The sequence below is a fragment of the Mustela nigripes genome, chromosome 6 (genome assembly GCF_022355385.1).
Source record: "Mustela nigripes isolate SB6536 chromosome 6, MUSNIG.SB6536, whole genome shotgun sequence".
NCBI classification, from domain to species: domain Eukaryota; kingdom Metazoa; phylum Chordata; class Mammalia; order Carnivora; family Mustelidae; genus Mustela; species Mustela nigripes.
The window spans coordinates 73,049,724-73,071,800 of record NC_081562.1 but is presented as its reverse complement, the minus strand read 5'-3'; the positions used below and the strand labels follow the sequence as shown (position 1 = coordinate 73,071,800).

Genomic DNA, 22,077 nt, shown 5'->3' with positions numbered 1-22,077 from the left:
CTTCTCAGCCTCTCTGCCAACTTGCCTTGTGGATCTACTGCTTATGGCTGCCCTCTGTGGGTGTTTGGGACCTTGCTTGATCCAGGGTGTAGCCTACGACATTACATGATCTCAGGTCCACTTCCACAGTGGACGCTTGTCTCATAAGGAAGCCTGGGGCTGAAAGCGTGAATGAATTCCTTAGGAGGAGCAGGGTCTGGGACTCCAGAGGGTAAGCAAGTGATGGCCCACACCCAATACACACAGAGACATCAGATACAGAACCAGGGAGGAGCTTTTTTCTTAACAACCACTGGCATTGGAGGGAAATGGGGCCGCGTATCCAGAAAACTGTCTCACGTTCTTCTCAGTACCCAGCACCAACTCCCACTTGGTTGGCTGCTTCTCGGTCTCTAGAAGTCATACTGCTGTATTTGGGCATGTCCAAAGAGAATGAGCTAGGTAAAGCAGAAACCCTCTTGTCAATATGCACTTAGTTCATTACAATACAGCTATGTGTAAATGCAAATTATTGATTAAATTCCAATAAATCGAGGATAATTTACTGTATTTGTAATATGTCACTAATTTCAAGAGAAAAATGTCAGTGGATTATTTCTCTTGTATTTCACAATCTTTAATAATTTTTCATCTTTCCTTTTTGTATTACTACAAAGCTCAGTTAATAAGCCTGCTTGGCTCGTCAATCTCCACGGCACTGCTGTAAGACTCAGAGGATATCTGCACCTCTTCTATAGTTTTCTTATCAAAAAATGGAGTGACGTTTCCAAAAATGTTCTTAAAAGGGTCTGGCGGATGAAGCTGTTCCCAGTTACTGCCCCTCCAGTAAAGAATGACTCTGCCACTCTGAAAATGGCCTGGCACGTGACACTGCGTGGAAAAGCCAAAGAGAAACAGTTGAGTGCAGCGACTGAGGAGGCTTCCCGACCTGATTCATATCAGCTGTAATCTGCTGCCTTCCCTAAAACCAGAAACATAGTTAATGACTCTGCATGGCCAGATTCTACGACCCCACAGACACTCCCCTGAGGTCTCATTCCCTAGTGGGAAGGGTCCTGAGCTAACACTACTGTCGTTTTGAATTAGTGCTGGCATAGAGGATCACAGCCAACTGTTCTCCTCCACCTTGTATTAGAACAGGTAAAAGTGAGAGGAGGAGCTAAGGTCACTATCTTTCTTTAAACTTTTGCAGAAATAGTAAGGCCCGTTCCCAACTACTCAATAAACAGATTTTAATTCTTAACACACAATAAGAGAAAAGCTCATCTCAGAACAAGCTGTCATTTCCCTAAACAAGAAAAATAGCTAGTATCAGCATTAAGTGCTTCTTGTTTAAGGCAGCTCCTCTGAGCAAAGAAAATGTTTTATTCCTCTCTCTTAGAAAGAATTTTATCTTACTGCTTGCTCACACAAATCTCTCTCAGGGAGTCTGCTGTTTACCTCCTTCAGATCCTGCACGACGGCTGTGAGTCTCTCGTTTTCTGCCTGAACGTTGGTGACCACGGCCCGGCTCTGCTTCAGTTCGTTCTGCATCTCCAAGATCTTCCCCAGATAGTAAGCTTCCTTGGATGCAGACTCCTGCAGAAGCGTTTCCTCCCGAGTCTCTCCATCCTCAGCAACCTTCCGGTGGATGGAGAAGGACTGCCCAAGGGCCTGCAGAGTATTTGGGGAAAGGGGGGGGGGGGGAAAACGAGTGTCTGATGAAATGCACCATAGCACTATTTAAATAGACTCAGGGAAACATTTTCTTTTGTATTTTAGAGAAGCAAAACAACACATTTTATACAACAATCTAACTGTTCTCACGGATACCTGAAATCATTCAAATTCAATTAATAAGGGGAGAGAGAATTTTTAAGTATCTTGCTAGAAATACATATAATGAGTTAAGGAAAACCTGAAAAACACTGTTTTATTGCTATTTTTTTTTTTAACAAATTCTATTAAGGAAAAGACTGTTCAGTGTTAATGAGGTCATCAAAATTCACACTCTCACTTTCATTCTAGAAAAAAAATCCCAAAAACGTTTTTCAAGGAAGAAAATCATGGTTTCATTAGCTTTCTGATACATTAGTGGTAAGACTACACCAATTATGAACAGCACCCTGAAGACAGAAAACCCCTAAATGGCATTCACTGCCCAGTACTACCACTACAAAACAAAAACAAAAAATTGAAATGTAGTCACTGTATAAGAAAATGTGTATGTATCTATATATTTGTATTAAAAAATAAAGAATAAACCAGAAACTAATGAAATTGGTTAAGCCACAGGGGATGAGTGGGAATGAGGGGGAGGCGTGGGGTGGAATTCAAAACAAGGGATGAGGGAAACTTTCAGGAGCTTGTTCATACAGTCCTGACTCTCAGAGCGATAGTAATGTTTCACAGACCTTCAAAATAAATAATAAGTAAAACCAGTCTCTGGGTGTCAGGGGACCCCACGTGGAACACAAACAGTAACAAATGTTTCTAGTTGTGCTACAAAGGAACAACTTAACCACACTGAAAGGTTTGGAGAAAAAAGATCGGCTTGAGTAATTTGGGAAATCGGTATTTTTTGCTATATGCTAAAAACCAAAAAAACTGTACCCAACTCCTACAGTGGAGTTAATAAATTCTCACACGGATCACAATTCTAAAAACTTCTTTATATTTATACTAGGGTTGAACAAATAAGTAACTATATTATCAATCATGAATGCCAGGTCTCTCACTTTTGGAGAAAGTTACAAGTCAGGAAAGAGAATTCTAAAAGGAAACTAGTGGTACTGAGTTGTAATTATAAGCATCAGGATGAACTTACAGTCTCTAGGGGGTAGATAAATATTCATAGATAGGCAGATGGATAGAGACATTTCCATGCACACAATTCCCACTGAGAGGCCCAGAAGCAAGAACATCTCAGTAGCAATGCATACCTACACCCAGGTTTTGTTTCTAAATAGCAATCACCAGTTAAAAGAACTAGGGTTCTTTGGAGAAATGATCTGTTCTTGAGCTAGAGCAAAATGGTTTCATACATCTTGTGGTGCCAAAGAGTAAATAACAGGGACGCCTGGGTGGCTCAGTTGGTTAAGCAGCTGCCTTCGGCTCAGGTCATGATCCCAGCGTCCTGGGATCGAGTCCCACATCGGGCTCCTTGCTCTGCAGGGAGCCTGCTTCTCCCTCTGACTCTGCCTTCCACTCTGTCTGCCTGTGCTCGCTCTCGCTCACTCTCTCTCTGACAAATAAATAAATAAAATTTTAAAAAAAAAAAGAGTAAATAACAAAATGTTTTAAAAAAATAACAGGATCTATAAAAAAATTAAAAAAAAAATAACAAGGATCTGTTAAAGGACACAAAAGCCTGTCAGAAGGGGCTCCCAATGGCCAAATCTGGGATAATTTGGCCAATAAAATAAATAACTGTAGTAATGAATTATAATCAATAGAATAATATAGTCATGAGCACACACTGATACAATCACTGAATAAATGAGGGAAGGAATAGCTCTTCCTTACAGTAGAATTCTAATTAATAAGAGTAGTAGGAATGATGGAGATAAAATATATTAGAATTTGGCAAACACCGAGTAATAATTGTTGCAGATAAAAATTATCAATGCAATATTAAATTAAAGCCAAACGGATGAGAAATGGGATATTTACATAGTTCTAATACTTATTAGGAGGAGACACCATGATTTACTGTCAAAGACTCTTCCCCAAATTTCACTCATAGAACAGAAATTTAGAAAAATAATAACCCATAAACCTGTGTTTCAATAAACTATCTTTAGACTCTCTATACGGATCGAAATAAAAAAATGTTTCCTAAAGCATCAACTGAGAAAGAAACATTCCCATATAGATGGACAGATGGATGTTCATCTGTACAGAGTAGAACACTCTTGGCATTTGGCTTGTTAAGTCTCTGAACAGAAAGAAATTCCTATTTCAGTAGCCAAAATTTCTATACGTAGTAATAAGCATACAGACTCATGAACAGATGAAAAATCATCTTCAGTGGTGGTGTTTACTTTGCTTTCCCAATGGTCAGATTCTTTGAGGTCAATTCTGAATTCGTTACCTATTAGAAAGCCTTTGGGGGGGAGAGTTTCACAATGACCTGGTGAATTCTTCACCAGACCCCACCCTAGCAAATGAATCCTGACTATACAGTTAAGCATTAATAAAATTTACAATTAGCACGAACCCTGCATCAAGCACCTCAGCTAGTTTCCTTTTTACAACATACTTTTCCACTTCTTTGTAACAGAAAACTGCCACAGGGCCATTTTCTTTACTCTGCCTAAAATCAACACACTTAGGCACTCAGAATATGGCTCTCATATTATTCTCAGCACGTAGGCAATGGTCTCTCGGTAGCTAAAGCAACCTTTAAAGTCTTAACAGCAAGTGAATTTGCCTTTCCGCCCCAACATAAAGTTTTATAAATTGTACTCTGGATCCAGCACCAAAGGAAATAAAAATTTCCAGATAACTATATGGAATAGGTTTTCAGAAAAGAATCAAGAATTGAAATTGCAAATATAAACATTTTGATGACTCTATTTACTGCAGCTCAGAAACCTTAACTGAACATATGGGTTTCCAAAGTTAGTCATTATTTTTATGAGGAATCTGGCCCTTCATTGGACCTGATTTGAAAACCAATGAAAGCATGCAAGGTTATCCAAGGACATTAACCATGGTGTTTTCCATGTATAATATAAAAATAATACCAACGCTGCACAGCCTACAGATGCCCCATGATGTGCATTTGCAAATCCAGTGGGTACTAACACTACTCAGAAAAAAATCTGCATTTTAGAAAGGGAGAGTAAAGGGGAAAACACTCCTAATTGTCAGTGAGTGGAATGGTACATGACGCCAACTGACATCTGCCATTTGGCTAATTGTTAAAGTGGATTGACCAGGACCTGTCTGGCTTTGCCGGGTAGCTTCCTCCTCCATCACTATTTAAGAATGTCCTGACAAAGCTGGACCTAAGAGAAGACAAACAACGTTTATCAAGGCCACTGAAGCTGTATCCTTGGCAGAAATCACAAAACTAGCTTCAATGTCTATTTATAGGCAAACCGAGGGTAGTCATGTTCCTACTTATATTTCATTCAGGCAGCAAATTCCGTTTAGGTACTGCAATAATTACATGGATGATTTTCATTTGAAATCAATTCCAGTAAACTGACATTTCTACACAATTTTGGAATATATTATGATTTAATTGCACAATATCACCTTCATATAGCCCACTGCAATGAATCGTAGTGCTTTCAATTACATACCAATGTAAGACCAATTAGCTATATAATAAGTTCTTTCCTTTCTCATTCTACTCACATGACTTCTTAATCCAAAGAAAGCTGATTATTTTTCACCTTAATGTTCAGGACAATATATTAGCTGTTAAATGGAATTTTCATACTTTTTTTTTTTTTAAAGATTTTATTTATTTATTTGAGAGAGAGACAGTGAGAGAGAACATGAGCGAGGAGAAGGTCAGAGGGAGAAGCAGACTCCCCATGGAGCTGGGGGCCCGATGCGGGACTTGATCCCGGGACTCCAAGATCATGACCTGAGCCGAAGGCAGTCGTCCAACCAACTGAGCCACCCAGGCGCCCCGGAATTTTCATACTTATTATCCTTCTTACTATGAATGATTAAAGAAATAAAAGTTTGGCTAGTATATTTAATAACATCACATTATCTTAAAAATATGTGTCCTTGGTTACAGAATTTTCATTCTTTCATCTTAAAAAACTGTAGCAGAACAGTGTACTAAGTCACCTAAGGACATTAGACAAAATAGTTTTTATTTGAAATACTAAAATTTTTTTGTTTGTTCATTCACATAACAAGTATTTACAGAGAACTGTAATTGATGCTGCTTAAGACACTGAAGATCTGCTATGGTCTAGCAAAAAGATCTCTTGCTTGTGGGAGCATACATTCCAGTGGAACATAAATAAAGCAATGATCATGTGGCGTAATGTAGCAGAAGTTCTAGAAAGAAAATGAAAGCCAGGGTAAAAGCATAGAACAGCACCGCCTAATAGGACTTCCCTCAAAGACGGATCTGTGTTGTCCACTAACCACTAACTACAGGTGACTAGTGAGTTCTTAAACTGTGGCTAGTGTGACCAAAGAAGTGAACTTTTTAATTTTATGTAATTTCATGAATTTTAATTGTCACCTTTGGCTAGTGGTTACCATATTGGACAGTGCAGAGATAGAGAGTAAGGCAGGTGCTGAGACAGGAAACCCTATTTAGACAGGACCTTCAGGGAAGGGGGTAACCTTTGAGCAGATCTAAACAAAGGAAGGAGTGAGCCAGAAGCTGGCCTTTCCCCATAGCAGCAAGCCTAAAATTAAGTGTTACTAAGCAAGAATTACTGCACTGCCATGCCACCTCTTTAAAAACCATTGGCAGCATGGCATGGTGGCATCTTCTTTAAGTCTCTGCCAGAGCACTTAAAAACCTGAGTGAGCCAGGCATGACTGAGAGACATGACTTACTTGAAAGAAGAAAAGCGGTGACAACTACTCTGTCACTGTAACCCAACCTCCACAAACCCTATCTTCTTTGAACATACAATAAAAAATATTTGACCAGTTATAGGTCTCTGTTGCCTCAGATGGCCAGGAAATTCAGCATTAAATGCTCTACAGCAATTAGCTAAATTATTTTAAGTTTCTGATATAACTCTCCAGATTATACAGTTTTATCTATACTGTTTTGAGTTTCTGTTGTATTTACCCTCATGGTATTGGTTTCCTTTATTTTTATATACTTCAAACACTTTTGGAGTAGAAAGGATATGAATTTAAATCCCACCAACTGGTTTAAATAATGTTGAATTATCCCCCCCCCCTTTTTAAATGTAAGCCTTAAAGAAAGTCCATGTTAAAGAATGGAGTTTGAAAGTTTAAGAAAACTCAGAGTTCTATTAAGGATTCATTCTCATTCTGTGGAAAATAATGGGTCCAAAGAATTTCATAAAGTGTGCACATGTGCACACACATACAGGAATAAACGAGCTAAACTTGTTAGAACTGACTAAGAAACATTTCCCAAAATACTTATTCCAGCAGTGAAGTGTCTTAGTGGGTATGATCCAGTTACAAAAGAAGGGATCATTGGAGGTGAGACAATCCAAAAGTACCTAGCTAGGAGAAATTGGTTTCCATGACTCATGGCTCAAAAGTAATTAATAATCATTGGGTATCCTTGACAGAATCAAGCCTGATCCTTGAAAGGGCACATGAACCCATAAGAGGCAAAAGAGGCAAAAGAGGTCAAGGGTGTGGGCTCCTGAGCTGGACCAAATCTGCCACTTCCTAACTGCAGAACATTGAGCAAGTTACTTAGCATTTTGTACCTCAGTCTTCTCATCTCACAGTGTTGTGAGGCTTAAAAGAGAAAGTCTATATATCACTTAGAAGAGTTCTTGGTACAAATACTCTAAGTGCTCAAAAATTATTGGCTAAAATTAGGAGAAAGAGTATGTACTTTGGAATCAAATGCATTTGGTGTACACGTGCCTCTTCTGAAATCTCTGGCAAGGTTCTGAAATTCTATGTCTCAGTCATTGTACATGCAAAACGAGAATAGCATCTACTTAAAAGTAAAAACAGAATAGCCCTAAAAACATAATAACCCCTTATCAAAGGAGATATAAGATCTACCACAAGGGGCGCCTGGGTGGTTCAGTCATTAAGCACCCGCCTTCAGCTCAGATCTTGATCCCAGGATCCTGGATTGGAGCCCCATGGAGGGCTCCCCCTCCTCCATGCTCATGCTCCTTTTCACTATCTCAGTCTCTCTTTCTCTCTCAAATAAATAAATAAAATCTTTAATAAGAAAATCCACCACAAAATGCCTTGCCCACAGTAGATGCTTGCTCAGTACCAGTCCTCAGCCTCTCTCACCTGCCCTTTGGAAGTCTCAGATCTGACATGAACAGGTTCTTGCTTCCTCTGGTGTAAAGGTCCTCAGTGAACTCCCACATGACTCGGGAGGTGGGTCGCCCCTCTATGGACCACAACTCCATGTGTATTTCTGAAACACTAAACCTCTTATCAGAAGTTCTGATGTAACCCTTTTATTTTATTAAGCCATTAAAAATGTAAAAAGACAAATTTCTCAAGTCCTAGGCTCTAAGGTTTGTTTTAGCAAACAATTCAGTTTTATCTTCTTTCAGTGAAAATTTTCAACTCTTCCTTAACTTGCCTCATCTTATCTGGCTTTTAACCTAAGTCCTAACCAATTATAAATCCCATCCATCTAGGAAACACAGTATAGCTATGATAACTTGGGTTATTGCCCCTGATTTTTCCAAGTGTAATACCTAACAGCTTATCATTCATATATATATTTACTTAAAGCCTAGATTTTTTTTATATCCTTGCTGATTTATAATTAGCACCTTCTGTCTCGCTGAACAAACCCCCTTTCAAACTATTCTGAGATTTTTCTAAATTTTTTTTTTAAAGATTTTATTTATTTATTTGACACAGAGAGATCACAAGCAGGCAGAGAGGCAGGCAGAGAGAGAGAGGAGGAAGCAGGCTCCCTGCTGAGCAAAGAGCCCGATGGGGCTCGATCCCAGGACCCTGAGATCACGACCTGAGCCGAAGGCAGCGGCTTAACCCACTGAGCCACCCAGGCGCCCCGATTTTTCTAAATTTTATTATTATATATTGAATATACACGAAGAGACTTTATCACAAAATATAAGCAAAAAAATATTGAAATTAATTTCTGTAGTTTAAGAAAAAGACCATTACCCATTAGTCTCAAAAGCTTCTGTTTGCCCTTCCTTTGTCCTATCTCCCTCATTGTGCCCCAACCCCTCTCCAAGTAAACATTATCCTAAATTTTGTGTTTACCATTTTCTTACTTTTTTTGTAGTTTTCCCTATACATATGTATTTGTAAACAATATACTGTTCGATATTGCTTGTTTTTAAAGTCCTATAATGGACTCATTCCATACACAACTTTCGCAATTTGCTTTTTCAACTCAACTTTACATTCCTACAATGTATCCATTTTGATTGGTATAGCTGTAACTAATCTTTTTTCATTGCTATCGGCTACTGAATGGATAATTGGATTGCTTCTAGTTCTTTGATGTTATAAACAATGTAGCTGTGGTAAATATCTGTGTGCAGGTTTTTTATGGATATGTTTTCATATCCATATTCCTTTGGGTAGATATCAAGGAGCATGACTGCTAGATCATATAGCAAGAGTATGTTTTGTTTTATAGGAAACCACCAAATTGTCTCCCAAAGTGGCTGCACCATTTTGCATTTCTACCAGCAATGCATGGGAGTTCACGTTGTTACATATCCTCACCAGTAATCACTTAAGCAATTTATTAAGTATTAAATTTAACAGACATAAAATTATATTTCAATATATTTAACCAGAACATAGCATATGGAAAAAAAGGATTACAAAAGGATTATAAAAACGGTATCATTATTTACTGTAAGTAAAATTAATATAAATGACATTTATCTTGGTGCAGACCTGTAGGAAATAGTTTGCAAACCAGTGCTGGTTCCCAGATACACACATTTTGAATTTTGAATAGCATTATTCTAAGTCACAAGTGCAAGAATTTCTCTTTAATGGTTCACAGCCATAGTGGCCCATTCGAATCACCTGGAAAGCTTTTGAAAAACAGATACATAGACTTCATCTCCAAATATTCTGAGTTAACTGATTTGGGACAAAGACTCCTAAACTTTCTTGGTTTAGACCTCCCAGTGGACCCCAGTGTCAATAATGGGGTCTCAATAATGTTTTCATAGCACCCCAAGACAAAAGAAATAGTGAATAATTCTTTTTACTAAATAAGTGCTCATGTCCTAAGAATATAGTAGCTGTTTGAAAAAAAAATGTAAATTTAAAGAAAAAATATTTTCATTTCATTCTTAAATAACCACAATTATGTATAATAAGATGTGTGCTCCCACTGGGCACTGCACAACTTCTCAAACCTGGAATCAGATTGGACTCTGTCACCCTCATTTCCATTCCACACTGATTTTCATATGGCATCTGCTTTTTATCAGAGCAACCACTGAAAAAACCAGCTTTGCAAAATATTGCATTAAAAAAAAAGAATATAGCTCAATCCAATATTGAAACTGTGAACTGAAGTAGAGCTCGCAGTGACAAAAGACACCACGTATCACTGTGTTCCCCTCAAACATGTAAAATATCCCATGGTCCTCTGTGGGTTTGCAATGGTGCCTGTGGGCACTTAGGCACACAAGGTCTGGGGTATCCACAGATCTGGGGTAAGGCCTAGCCAAAGTATCTCTAACACACTCATTGTGAGATTCTCATGTAAGGAAGAGTTAAGAACCACTGCTCGAGGGTGTGGGCCAGGAGCTGAAACCCCCAGATTGTAGATGACACACAGCCTGAGCTCTTCTTAACAGGGCTGCCGAGCATTCCAATGTTGCCACATACATTCACACTGTCACTTGCAGTGTCCACAAGTTCCTATTGCTCCACATCCTTATTCTTGACTTTTAGACTCTGAAGGGGTTTTGTTTTGTTTTGTTTTGTTTTGTTTTTTACCACCTGGTAGTTTCATTTGCATTTCCCTGAAGTTAGTTAGGAATTTTCATATTTTATTAACCGTTCTATTTCCATTTCTGTGTAGTTTCTACTTAAGGCTTTTTTCCTTTTTCCACAGAGTGCATTTTCCCCCCTTTATTAATTTGTCAGTCATATGCATGGCAAATATCCTCTCATCTTGTTTTTTCACTCATTTTACAGTGTCTTTTTTTTTCTTCTCTTCAAAGGGCAGGGAGGAGCAGAGGGAGAGGGACAAGCAGACCTTTCACTGAGCACAAAGCCCAACACAGGGCTTAATCTCAAGACCCTGAGACCACAACCTGAGTAGAAATCAGAGCAGATGCTTAACTGACTGAGCCACCCAGGCACCCCTATAGTGTCTTTTGAAAACATAAGGTCTCATTTTCTTAAGAACAGATTTTTGTTTCCTTACTATTTGTTAGTACTAAGTAAGGCACGTATTTTCTCCCAGTTTGTGGCCCCCTCCCATTCTTTCAGTGATGTCTTTTGATGAAATAATGTCACTGACTTATCATTAATGTCCCTGGTCAATCCCTTGCTTCTTGGCTAGGACTTTTTGTGTCTCATTTAAGTCTTCCCTCCTCTATGTTCATAAAGGTATTCTGTATTTTCTTCCAAAAGTTTAAAAGTTTTGTATTTTACATTTAAGTCTCTTACTCCATCTGAAATTGATTTTTGTGTACAGAATGAAGTAGAGGTCTATTTTAATTATTTTCTATATAAATAATCAATTTCCCTAGCACTAGTTAATGAATTACCCCTCCATTTCCACTGATGTTGAGTGCTAAGTCAGCCATAAATCGTATTGACATAAATGTGCCTGTTTCTAGGCTATCCCATAAGGCTCCACTGATGTTTTGAGGGCACGGAAGTGAGGGACAGTCCCTCTGAGAAAGAAGCTGTAACTTACGTCATCTAAACCTTTTTCATTGTGATTTAAGCTTTGAACTAAATGCATCAAACAGGATGTCATTACTAATGGCAATCTATTAAATGAAAATGCCATACTTTGTAGGAAAGGAGCAAATCCATATTGATTTTAAAATTTAGCCAGTGAATATACAAAAGCTAGGTTCTTCTTTCCTTTATGTAAGGAATATATACAATTATTAAAGAAAATATAGATAATCCCAAAAAGTAGCAAAAGAAAAAGTTACACCTTTCTTCCCTTACCCCAACAATTTAGGGCAATTAAGGACCTCCAAACCCTTGCTCACCATTGCCTACTGGGCCCCTTGAGGTCTTTAACACATGTTTTACTCATAAAGGTTTAGGCCTCAAGCTAGGATCTGGTCTTCTTCCCGAAATGAACTTGGCTCAACCAAAAGGACTCTATCTCTCAAGGAGGGTGTCCACCCATGCCTCTCCTCCTTAGCTCTCCCTGGGTTCTAAGTATTTTGTTGTTGTTGTTGGCAGGGTGATATATGTCATAAGAAATCTTAGACAACCACTGTCCCCTAGTTGATAGTTATAGTCAAACTTATGGTTCACTTCAGCCTCCTCTCACTGGGTTAGAAGCTGGTCTCTTATTACTATGGCTATTCACAGTCCCAAGCAAGTTACAGAGACTTTAAGAATCAGCATAAGGAAAAATATAAATGCTCAGCAAGTAATCTCTAGACTGCTTGCTTAGCAGAATATGTCTGTCCAGAAGCAAAACTCAAATGTACACATTTTAGGAGTATTACAACCAGAAAGACACTCTTCAGTGTTTTTTGAACAACACATGTATAAAATACAGGTAAAAAATTTTTTTTTCTGGGTCCTATCCGATGAGGGTCTTTGTCTATGAAAAGGTAGATAAAAGGAACTTAACCTCTTAAGTCATCATAAGTTGTATTCTGGGTCCCCACGTATAAAAATAATAAATTTTACATTCCTTTTCCTGATTAAAAATCAAACCAATATTCAGTTTAAAAAAAAAAAATCTTTTTGCTAACTTTCCCTCCCTTCTCTTTCTCCCTTTCTGCCACTCCTTCCCACCAACATTCATTTAGAAGCTATGCATTTACGTAGCAAATCTACCAAGTCACTGGACTATCAAGGACTCATTATATTGTATGAAGAAACTGGTGGTTTTATTTATATGCTGGCTTTGTATAAAAACAAATCTATCTCTTGGGCACCTCAGTGGCTCAGTTGTTGAGCATCCGCCTCGTGGTTTTGGCTAAGGTTGTGATCTTAGGGTCTCGAGACTGAGCCCCACATTGGGCTCCACAACGCGGAATCTGCTTGAGATTGTCTCTTTCCCTCTCTCTTTGCCCTTCCTCCCACTCACGCTCTAAATAAATAAATAAATAAATATCTGTTGAAAAAGTCATTAAAAACACAAATCTATCCTTTAAAAGAATAACTTGTAGAGCCATTCATTTGATCCATCTCAAGCAAATGAACTGACCTTGGCTCAGGCAGTGACCTCAAAATAATCCCCGTAGATAAGAGGGACCCCCAGAGGAGACTATTCCTACTTAGGACTCAGAAAAGGGAAGTCTTGTTTCAGGAGAAAGAACTGAACATAGAAAGGAGGGTTTCATTCAGGAAAAGAATTATCTCACACACTATCCTCAGAGAATAAACACAGTAGCCTTTTTGGAAACCTAAAGAAAAAAGTAATGAGGGCATATTCCTGATCTTGAAGCTAACAGTAAAAAACCAGTAATGACATGGAGTTATCAATATGACCTAGATTTTCTTAAAACTCAGTTGTGACTAAGATATAAGAGAATAGATCAAGTGACTTTTATTACTAATCAAGTAAGGAAAGAAAAATGGTTGTTTTTTTTGGGGGGGGGCACCTTATTTCCTTTCCCCCATACGTGGGCCTTTATGTTTTTCACTGGTTAACCAAGTAAAGGAACTGTATGTTTTGAGTGTGTCTTCCTGTCTTCATGTAAAGTAATGTTATCCTCTACTTGAATTTTTAAAAATCACCTCAGCCTTAAAAAAAACTACTTATAAAGCAAATGGCATTATTCACTACTTTGCATATAATGCTTGGTAATCTGCCAAAGTCACCAGCTGGTCAGTGGCAGAGTGGGGATTCAAAGCCCAGTAGCCCTGACCCCAGAGCCTGCATATTAGGTACTCTGCACTATGTATAAGCAGAACTGCAGCAAGAAATCAGAATGAAGAACCTAATAAAAAGCATTTATAAGGGGGCGCCTGGGTGGCTCAGTTGTTAAGCCTGTGCCTTTAGCTCAGGTCATGATCCCTGGCATCGGGCTCTTTGCTCATTGGGAAGCCTGTTTCTACTTCTCCCTCTGCCTGCTGCTCCCCCTACTGTGTTCTTTCTGTCAAATAAATAAATAAAATCTTTTTTTTAAAAAGGGGGGGGGACATTTTAAGACAATATGAGATTTTTGTTCTGAACTTATAGGAAGTTAGGAAATACAAAAGTAATTAAGGCAGAGTAAGATATGAGCTTGTTCAGGCTAAACCAAAATGAAAGCATCATCTAGCTATCTCTGTCCTAGTTTGCCGTTGTGGACGGGCCTGGTGAGTTACCTAATCAATACCCACCCTCCTCTCCCCTTTCCAAGAAAGGTGGATGTCATTTGGGTATAGTAACCCAGCATGAAGACTACTTTTCCTAACTTTCTGGGTTTCTAGGGAAGTTTAAGGAAATGGAAACAGAAGCTACGTAGATGGAAGCCAGGAAAGCTCTTTCAAAGGGGGCGGATTCAGTTGAGAGGTACGTGCTTTGTCCTTTCATTTCCTTCCAGCTTGGACTATAGGCAAAACGGTGGAAGCACTGATAGCATCTTAGGACCACGAGGAGACTTATGGCATGTAAGACAGCACTAGGAGAAGCCTGGGCTCTTTGTGACCAAAGAATTGCCACACCAGGGCCACACCAGGGTGGCTCAGTCTGTTAAGCGCCCGTCTTCGGCTCAGGTGGTGATCCCAGAGTCCTGGGATCCGGCCACATGTTGGGCTCCTTGCTCAGCAGGGAGCCTGCTTCTCCCTCTGCCAGCCTCTCCCTTTGCCTGTGCTCTCTCTCTGTGTCAAATAAAGAAATTAATAAAATCTTATTTAAAAAAAAAAAAAAAAGTATTGTCACCCCAGCCCTGAACTACTTAGCTCTGGACTTTTATGTTTAAGCCACTCTTATTTGAGTTTTCTTAAAGATAATTTTTTAACTCTTAATTATCCTCAATACTTTCTTTCCAGAAATTTACAAGAACTCTTAATAAATTGTGTTCTAATTCACAATAACATCCTTTCTGCCTCACATTTATTCCTCTCTGCAACTCATCTCTACTAGCCTTATACTCATGTCTTTATGAATTCATAGCATATACTGTTAACAGAAAACACTGGAATATCAGTAAAGGTAGAAATGAATAGTAGATCCAAAAGTTAACAGCTCAGCCTGTGATGTAAAAGGGAAAAAAAGATCATGAGAAATTTAAAGTTAAGCAATTTGTCTAGAATTGGGAGTCCAGTTATTGGTGAATCCAGGGCTCCAACCGAAAGGCTCCTTTGTGATGCTGGTCTTAAAGGGAACCGCTGAGAGTAAAACTGGCAAGAAGGAAGTGGAAAAAAACTTCTGGTTGAGGGTGATTTAGCAAAAGCCTCAGGAAGGAAGGAAGGAGGTAGACGGTACTTATTTATAGGCCATCAGAAGCTGTGAGAGTCAGGGACCATTTTAAGAAAAGCAGAACCTGGTGCAGTACTGAAGCAGATTTGGTGAAAAGAACCAAAAGGGAGGTGTGAAATCATGAAATAAGTAGGCTTAGAGGTGCCTCTCAACCAGCATGGGGAAGACGGGGGTGGGGAAACAGCTGAACAAGCAGGGTATTCAGACTGGCCTGTCAAAACGCACAGTTGCTGGTATTTATTATAAGTCATGCAACATTCATCCCTGATCCTGACCCTGAGCCTGACCCTGAGCCTGACCCTGAGCCTGACCGTGACCCTGGCTATGAAGAATTTTCAGTCTCCTATTTTTTTTTCTTATTTTCAGTATTTTCAGGGCATTTGTAATACAGATGTTACTCCTATAATCACTCTCCTCTCAAAAAATTTTTAAAATGTCTGTGAGAACTTTAAAGATATTTGGGCCTCTTTCCAAACTGATCATTATAAAGGGTTAGGGGTAAAAAACAGGACACATGCTTGTTACTCAGAGATTTGTGTTAGTCAGTCACAGCCAGCGGACAAGTGAAGGTGAAGAGCAGCCATCCTAGGAATTAGAGATCTATAAATCCTACCCTGTACTGGATGAAGGCCCCTTCTTGTCTTACTTATGGCTCATCTGTATCTTGTCATCATAAAAGAGTCCTAACTAACTTGTAAAGTGTGCCTTGAGACTCCCAGACTTCAGAAGGCTAACTCTATCTCTTGGGGAATATAGTCATCAACTTTGAAGCTATGCATCTTAAGGGGTTGTCAAGGAAGAGGTCTTCAGCCCTCTCTATCTAACATCCCTGGTCAAGAGCTTAAATTCCTCTGTTGGTAAGAAAATATGAAGACTTTCTGGCTTCCTCCTTTGGGCCTGATTGTAATAAGATGAAAGTCACAGATTCTTCTCTTCCAACAAAAACTAGTATGAATTTTCCTACCACAGACCCAAACATTTCCACCCCAACTCTAATCTACATCAAGGCTTTTAACTCTAGGGAGAAATGAGAGAAATGGAATTTAAGATGCAGATATTAAAGATAAAAGTAAAATCTCAGGAAGGAAAAGATGCTTTGTTTTTTTTATGACTGATTGATGGCTTTTCCTGAGATGAGTAAGTGTGGCTAGAAAACTTCTAACATCTAGTCATACATGGTTGGGTTGCCAGATGTTATTTAACCCTCAAGCTCAGCCCATGCTTCTCTCTGATTTACCTTATGCCTCACCACATCTCCAATTAGACATTATATCTGATATCAAGAGGGCAAAGGTGGAAGTTGGGGGAGAGGTGTTCAGGAAGGGAAAGAGAATGTAACAAGTAGTCAACAGTAGGGTGAGACTCACAGAAGATGAGGTCGTCTACTTTGCTCATTATTTGACCACTTCTCTCCAATGAAAATCAAAGTATCCTTTCAGTCTACTTCAAATGACCCCACAACAAAATGGCTATAGCAAAGCAAAAGAAGGTAACTGTCACAGGATTCATTCTCAGGGTAATTCCTTCTTAAAGGCACGTTCTAAGTTCTAACTCCATACTCTCAACAACCTTCTTTCAGACTCATATTTGAATTTCCCAAGGTAAAACTGTGACTCTGAGGACAAAGCTTTTCCTCTCAGACTTCATGCGGAAATAGAAAGTATGAATTTGGAAGTACTTCAATTCAACCTTAGTTAAAATTAAAGAACTCATGAGAAATGTAGGTATTGAGTGAGAAGCTTTGAGAAAAATAATTTTATAGTTATTTCAGTAATAACATAGGCTATTTACGAATCCAGGAAAGGTCGGGGCGCCTGGGTGGCTCAGTGGCTTAGAACCTCTGTCTTCAGCTCAGGTCATGATCCAAGGGTCCTGGGATCAAGCCCCACAGCAGGCTCCCTGCTGAGCAGAGAGCCTGATGTGGCCTCTCTCTCTGCCTCCTTTCTGCCTGCTTGTGATCTCTCTCTATCAAATAAATAAATAAAATCTTTTAAAAAAGAAAAGAAAGAATTCAAGAAGGGTTAAAAATATGAGGAGTTGAGAAGTATTTCTATTTGGGGGTCTTAAGAGCACATTGAACAAATTTATGCTCATTTAAATTTGCACATGTTCTGTCTCTTGTCAAACTAATCAGCAGCTTTAAAAAAAGAAATTATTTGGGGATGGAGGGCAGAGACTATGTGCTGAATGGTGAACCTAACCTGAGACTTGACATCATGACCCTGAAGTCACAACCTGAGATCATGTCCTGAGCCAAAACTAAGAGTTGGAAGCTTAGCTGACTGTGCCACCCAGATGCCCCAAGCTATTAAGTAGCTCTTAAGTGTTGCATGAGTAATGTCAGGGAACATCTGTATTATATTATTTCAAACTATTAAGGGTTGGGGCACCTGGCTGGCTCAGTCAGCAGAGCATGTGAATCTTGATCTCAGGGTCTTAAATTCAAGCCCCATATTGGGCATAATGCTTACTTAATTAAAAAAAAAAAGATGCAAATTATAAAGGCTTTAACCTGGAACCGTAAGACTACATATGCTTGTTAGGGAGAACCGAATCTCTCACCATGTATTTTAAAGACAAATTCTCATTTACATAAAGTTGTAAACTATGTTTGACATAGAAAATTGATTTTGCACCCCCACCTTGTTATAATTAACCCAATGTCTGTGATCTCAGTATACTTGACCTCAGTATACTTAACCTCACCAAGGCACAAACTCGGTAGCATGTGATGCTAGTTAAGAAGAATACCTAGACTCACATACTAAGATATTTTTTCTCCCAACTAGATAGTAAAATAACATAGCATTTATAGCAGCTTCATTTTCAAGACCACAATGCATAATGTCATTCTTCTACGTATCTGTCAAGCTGTTTGCCCAGATGAACAATATATTGTTCCATTAAGAGAGCTATTTGCCCAGATGAGCAAATTGTTTGTTCTGATAAATTGATTTGCAAGAATTTCCTAAAGCAAACAGTAAAGTTATTTATTAATTTACTGTCTAATCTTCCTGAGCAAGAATTTCCTGGAGCAAAGAGTTAAGTCATATTGACACGGGTGGGCTCAGTTCTAATATATCGCATTCCACATGTAAATAACAAATGGTTAAGGAGAAAAAACATGATTGACATAGAGGAACATTCAGCCATAGAATTTTAGAAGTTGGTGAGTAGTAAGCTCATAAATAAACTGTAGAAAAAATTGAGACCCAGAGAATTTAAATAATCTACCTAAACTCATACAGCAAGCAACCTAGAGAATTTAAATAACCTGCCTAACTTTATATAGCTTGAAAGAGGACACCAGAATACAGATATTTTGCTCTGAATCCAATATTCTATTACATGACTCAGCTCCTGTTTTGAAATGGACCCTTAAACACAGAGAAACGTAGATTCTTTCACAGTACCTCTAAGTGGTTCCTGGGATCACAAGCATCTCTACAGCTGTCATATGGAGATCGAAGCAAAGACGTAGCATTGGCAAAGTTGTCAATTCCTAACACATCTTACATACTTAACAATGAAAAAATTTAGAAACTTAAAAGACTGTGAAGTCTTCTTCATTTTAAATTTATTTTATGTCAGTAAAGATCATACTTGTACTTTGGCAAAAAAATGTCCGTTCCACCATTTATTCTTTTGCACTGTATTTGGAACCTATTAACATGGGCCCTCATGTCAACTTTTACCAGTAAAGTACTCTGACTAGTGCTCCAATATCAAAACTGTCACCAATGAAACACTATATGAAGATGTGATTACTTTCTGTTCTTCATTTTTATGACTCCCAGTCATTCAAAAAGTGTCCAATTTAGGCAACATGTTGGTTTTATGTTTAGATGCCTGAAAGAGTGGAAAGATTTATAACACATTAAACAGCCAAAAGCTTCCTACTGTCTAAAAGCTCTGTGATCCAATATGGCAGCCATTAGCCACATGTGGCTATTTACATTCACATTAATTAAAATTAAATAATATCTAAAAATCAGTTCTTTGATCACATATTCATATTTGTAGAGTAGAAATCTATGTATACTTTCAAAAATTTGCAGGGAGGGATATGTCATAATTGGCCACTCTACTACAGAATGTATAAAACCTTAGTAAATGTGCATCATTAAATAAACCATAAAGCAAAGTTATATAAATCAGAATATGGTAACACAGGAACAAGCAACCACAAAATCTTAGCATCTTAAGACAACAAAGGTTCATTTGTTCTATCCCATAGTTCAAAGTAGATGTTTCTGGTCAGGTGGTTCTCCAGGCTACATCTCCTTGGATGACTTGGATGATTGCAGCAATGATTTGGAGAGGTAGGCTCCTCTGAATTCACCTCAACAATAATGAGAGGAGGGGGGATTTTACTAGATCTTTGGGAGCTAGCTCTGGAAGTGCCACACACCACTTGTCTCCATAGTCCACTGGCCATAAGTAGTCTTCTGGCCCCATACAGATGCAAAGGGGTTGAGAAAGGCTATTTTCGTATAAGCCCCAAAAGAAAATGAAATAATGTGATGAGTACAGAGGGCTGTCTTTGCCTGAGACGTCAGCCAACATTCAGACCTCATCACACACACAGAGGAGTCTCAAGATTTTATAAGTAGGTGGTATCGCTATTCAAAACTATTCCTTGCCGCTCACTATGGAAGGATTATACATCCCTGTCACACTGACACCAGGCTTGGCTGCATGACGCAGGGTCCCTCTTTGCAGAACTGCGCAGCCCCAGAGTGGCTTCTGACTTGACTTGTAAAACGTGTGTGGCATGCCATGTGCTACTTTCAAGCAGGAGCTTTAAGAGTCATTGTATGCTTCCACTTAGGGATTTTTTTTCCCCCTCTGCTAAAAGATCAGCAAAGTCAGTGAGGGGCTGCTCCTCTGTCTCATGTCTCAGAATGACAATGACATGGAATAAGTCTTAGTTAACTCTAACAGATGTAGAGCACGAGAGATAAAACTCCCGTTGTTACAAGCCGCTATAAGTTGGGGAGGTGGTTGTTTACCACAGCATAACTTAGCTTAAGTGACTAATAAAGTATGAAAACCATAGTGGTGGATGCGGCTCTTCAGAAGCATTATAAACTAAGAACAAAAATTCCATGATTTGGGACTAATAATAAAACGTTCTTATGACTGATAGAGAATGTGACAAAAGCAATCAATTAAATTAGGTACAACCTTTACTTGAGACTTTTTTCTTCTACAATTACTTTCTAGGTCCTGGGGAAGGTACTCTACCAGCAGCTTGTAAATGGCGGAGTCCCTGCTTGCTCTGCCAAGTGGTGATACCGTGGATGAGGAGAGGTACCTGAAGACGGTTGTGCTCCTCTGTTTGCTGGCACTATTAGTTCTTCACCTTGCACGTGCAGGCATGAAGAGATGTCCATGTGGATAGAGCTTATATATAATAACACGTTCATAACAAATGACTTACAAATAAACGTCTAGAATTCAACAAATCATACTGAAAAAAGGCAATACTGGCTCTGCAGGAATGTGGCTAGTAGGGACTAAGTTAACATATAACTAATATATAATTCTATTAACATATAACATATAACTAACCTGATAATGACTTTTCTATTAGACCATAAAACACATTTCACATATTGAAGAAAATTTAGGTTTCATAAACTTACCACAGAACAATGAAAATCAAGAAAACAAAAGTTGAGAAAATTTAGCTCTCTGATTCACCTATTTTCCAAAGTTTCAGATAAAAGGAGTCCTATACAAAAGGATTCCCATCATCCTTATTTTGCTTTTCTGAAGTCTAAGGTCCTTTGCTGTGATTTTTACGCAAATATTCTCTAGGTCCTCACAAAGGATGGAAAACAAGCACCTTCCACAGCACAGTGTAGGCATAGTCATTTAAGGCTATATAGCAGCAAGAAATCAGTGCACCATGAAATGAAATCAATAAAAGTTCTCCTTGCAAGGCACTGCAGTAGATACCATCACAATTTAGATACTTTTTTCAGTAACCTAGAATGTCAGCTTTCTTCAACAGTCCTGATTATGAGCATCAATATTGTTCTTTCTAAAAAAGGGTTTTATTTTTAAGTAATCTCTACACCCAACATGGGGCTTGAACCCACAGCCCAAAATCACATACTCCATCAACTGAACAAGCCAGGTACCTCAAGATGCTAAACCATCATCTGACCTTTCAGCATGTTGTAATTTTATTTTTTTTAAAGTAAGCTCTATACCCAACATGGGGCTTGAACTCACAACCCTGAGATCGAGTCATATGTTCTACTGACTAAGCAGCATCCCAATACTGCGCTTTTTAAAAACTAACAGCAAGAGGTGCCTGGATGGCTCAGTTGGTTGAGCATTCACTCTTGGTTTCCACTCGGGACATGATCTCATGGGCCATGATCTCATGGATGGAGAGATCAAGCCCCACATTGGGCTCTGCACTTAGTGGGGAGTCAGCTTGAAGATTCTTTCCCTCTGCCCCTCTACCCACTCACACATGCTTCCTATCTTTTTAAAAATACATACATACATACATACATACAACTAACAGCAAAATGGTATAAAGGCCTATAAAAATAGAAAAATTAACATAGATTTTTTTCCAATCCACTGGATAAATAAAGCTCTGTGAATGATAGTCAATTTTCATGATAAATCATAACACTTAACTCCCCTTCATTTCTAACCCTTTTTCTCAAAGCAAGTTTTAAAACTCGTGTGAATAGAAATACTACAAATCTCCTTATGGCAAGAAATGTTTTCTATACACAGTGGCCCACAGTGGGGACTGCAAAGAGCCTTTTCCTTGGAAGTGAATCCTCTACTCAAAATAGAAATTTACATATAAGAAAAAATTA

At 38.7% G+C, this 22,077-nt stretch overlaps 1 protein-coding gene across 7 annotated transcripts in view; it reads right to left on the bottom strand.

Moving 5' to 3' along the window:
* Positions 1–22,077, bottom strand: part of BICD1 (BICD cargo adaptor 1) — a 222,743-nt gene that overhangs the window by 122,367 nt on the left and 78,299 nt on the right. For 6 of the 7 annotated variants that reach the window (XM_059402866.1, XM_059402858.1, XM_059402861.1 and 3 more), the window contains exon 2: positions 1,441–1,653. In XM_059402866.1, coding sequence (XP_059258849.1) covers positions 1,441–1,653 — 213 coding nt within the window. Of the gene's footprint in view, positions 1–546; positions 962–1,440; positions 1,654–22,077 lie in introns of those variants that run through there. The other variant, XM_059402863.1, reaches the window with a different exon arrangement.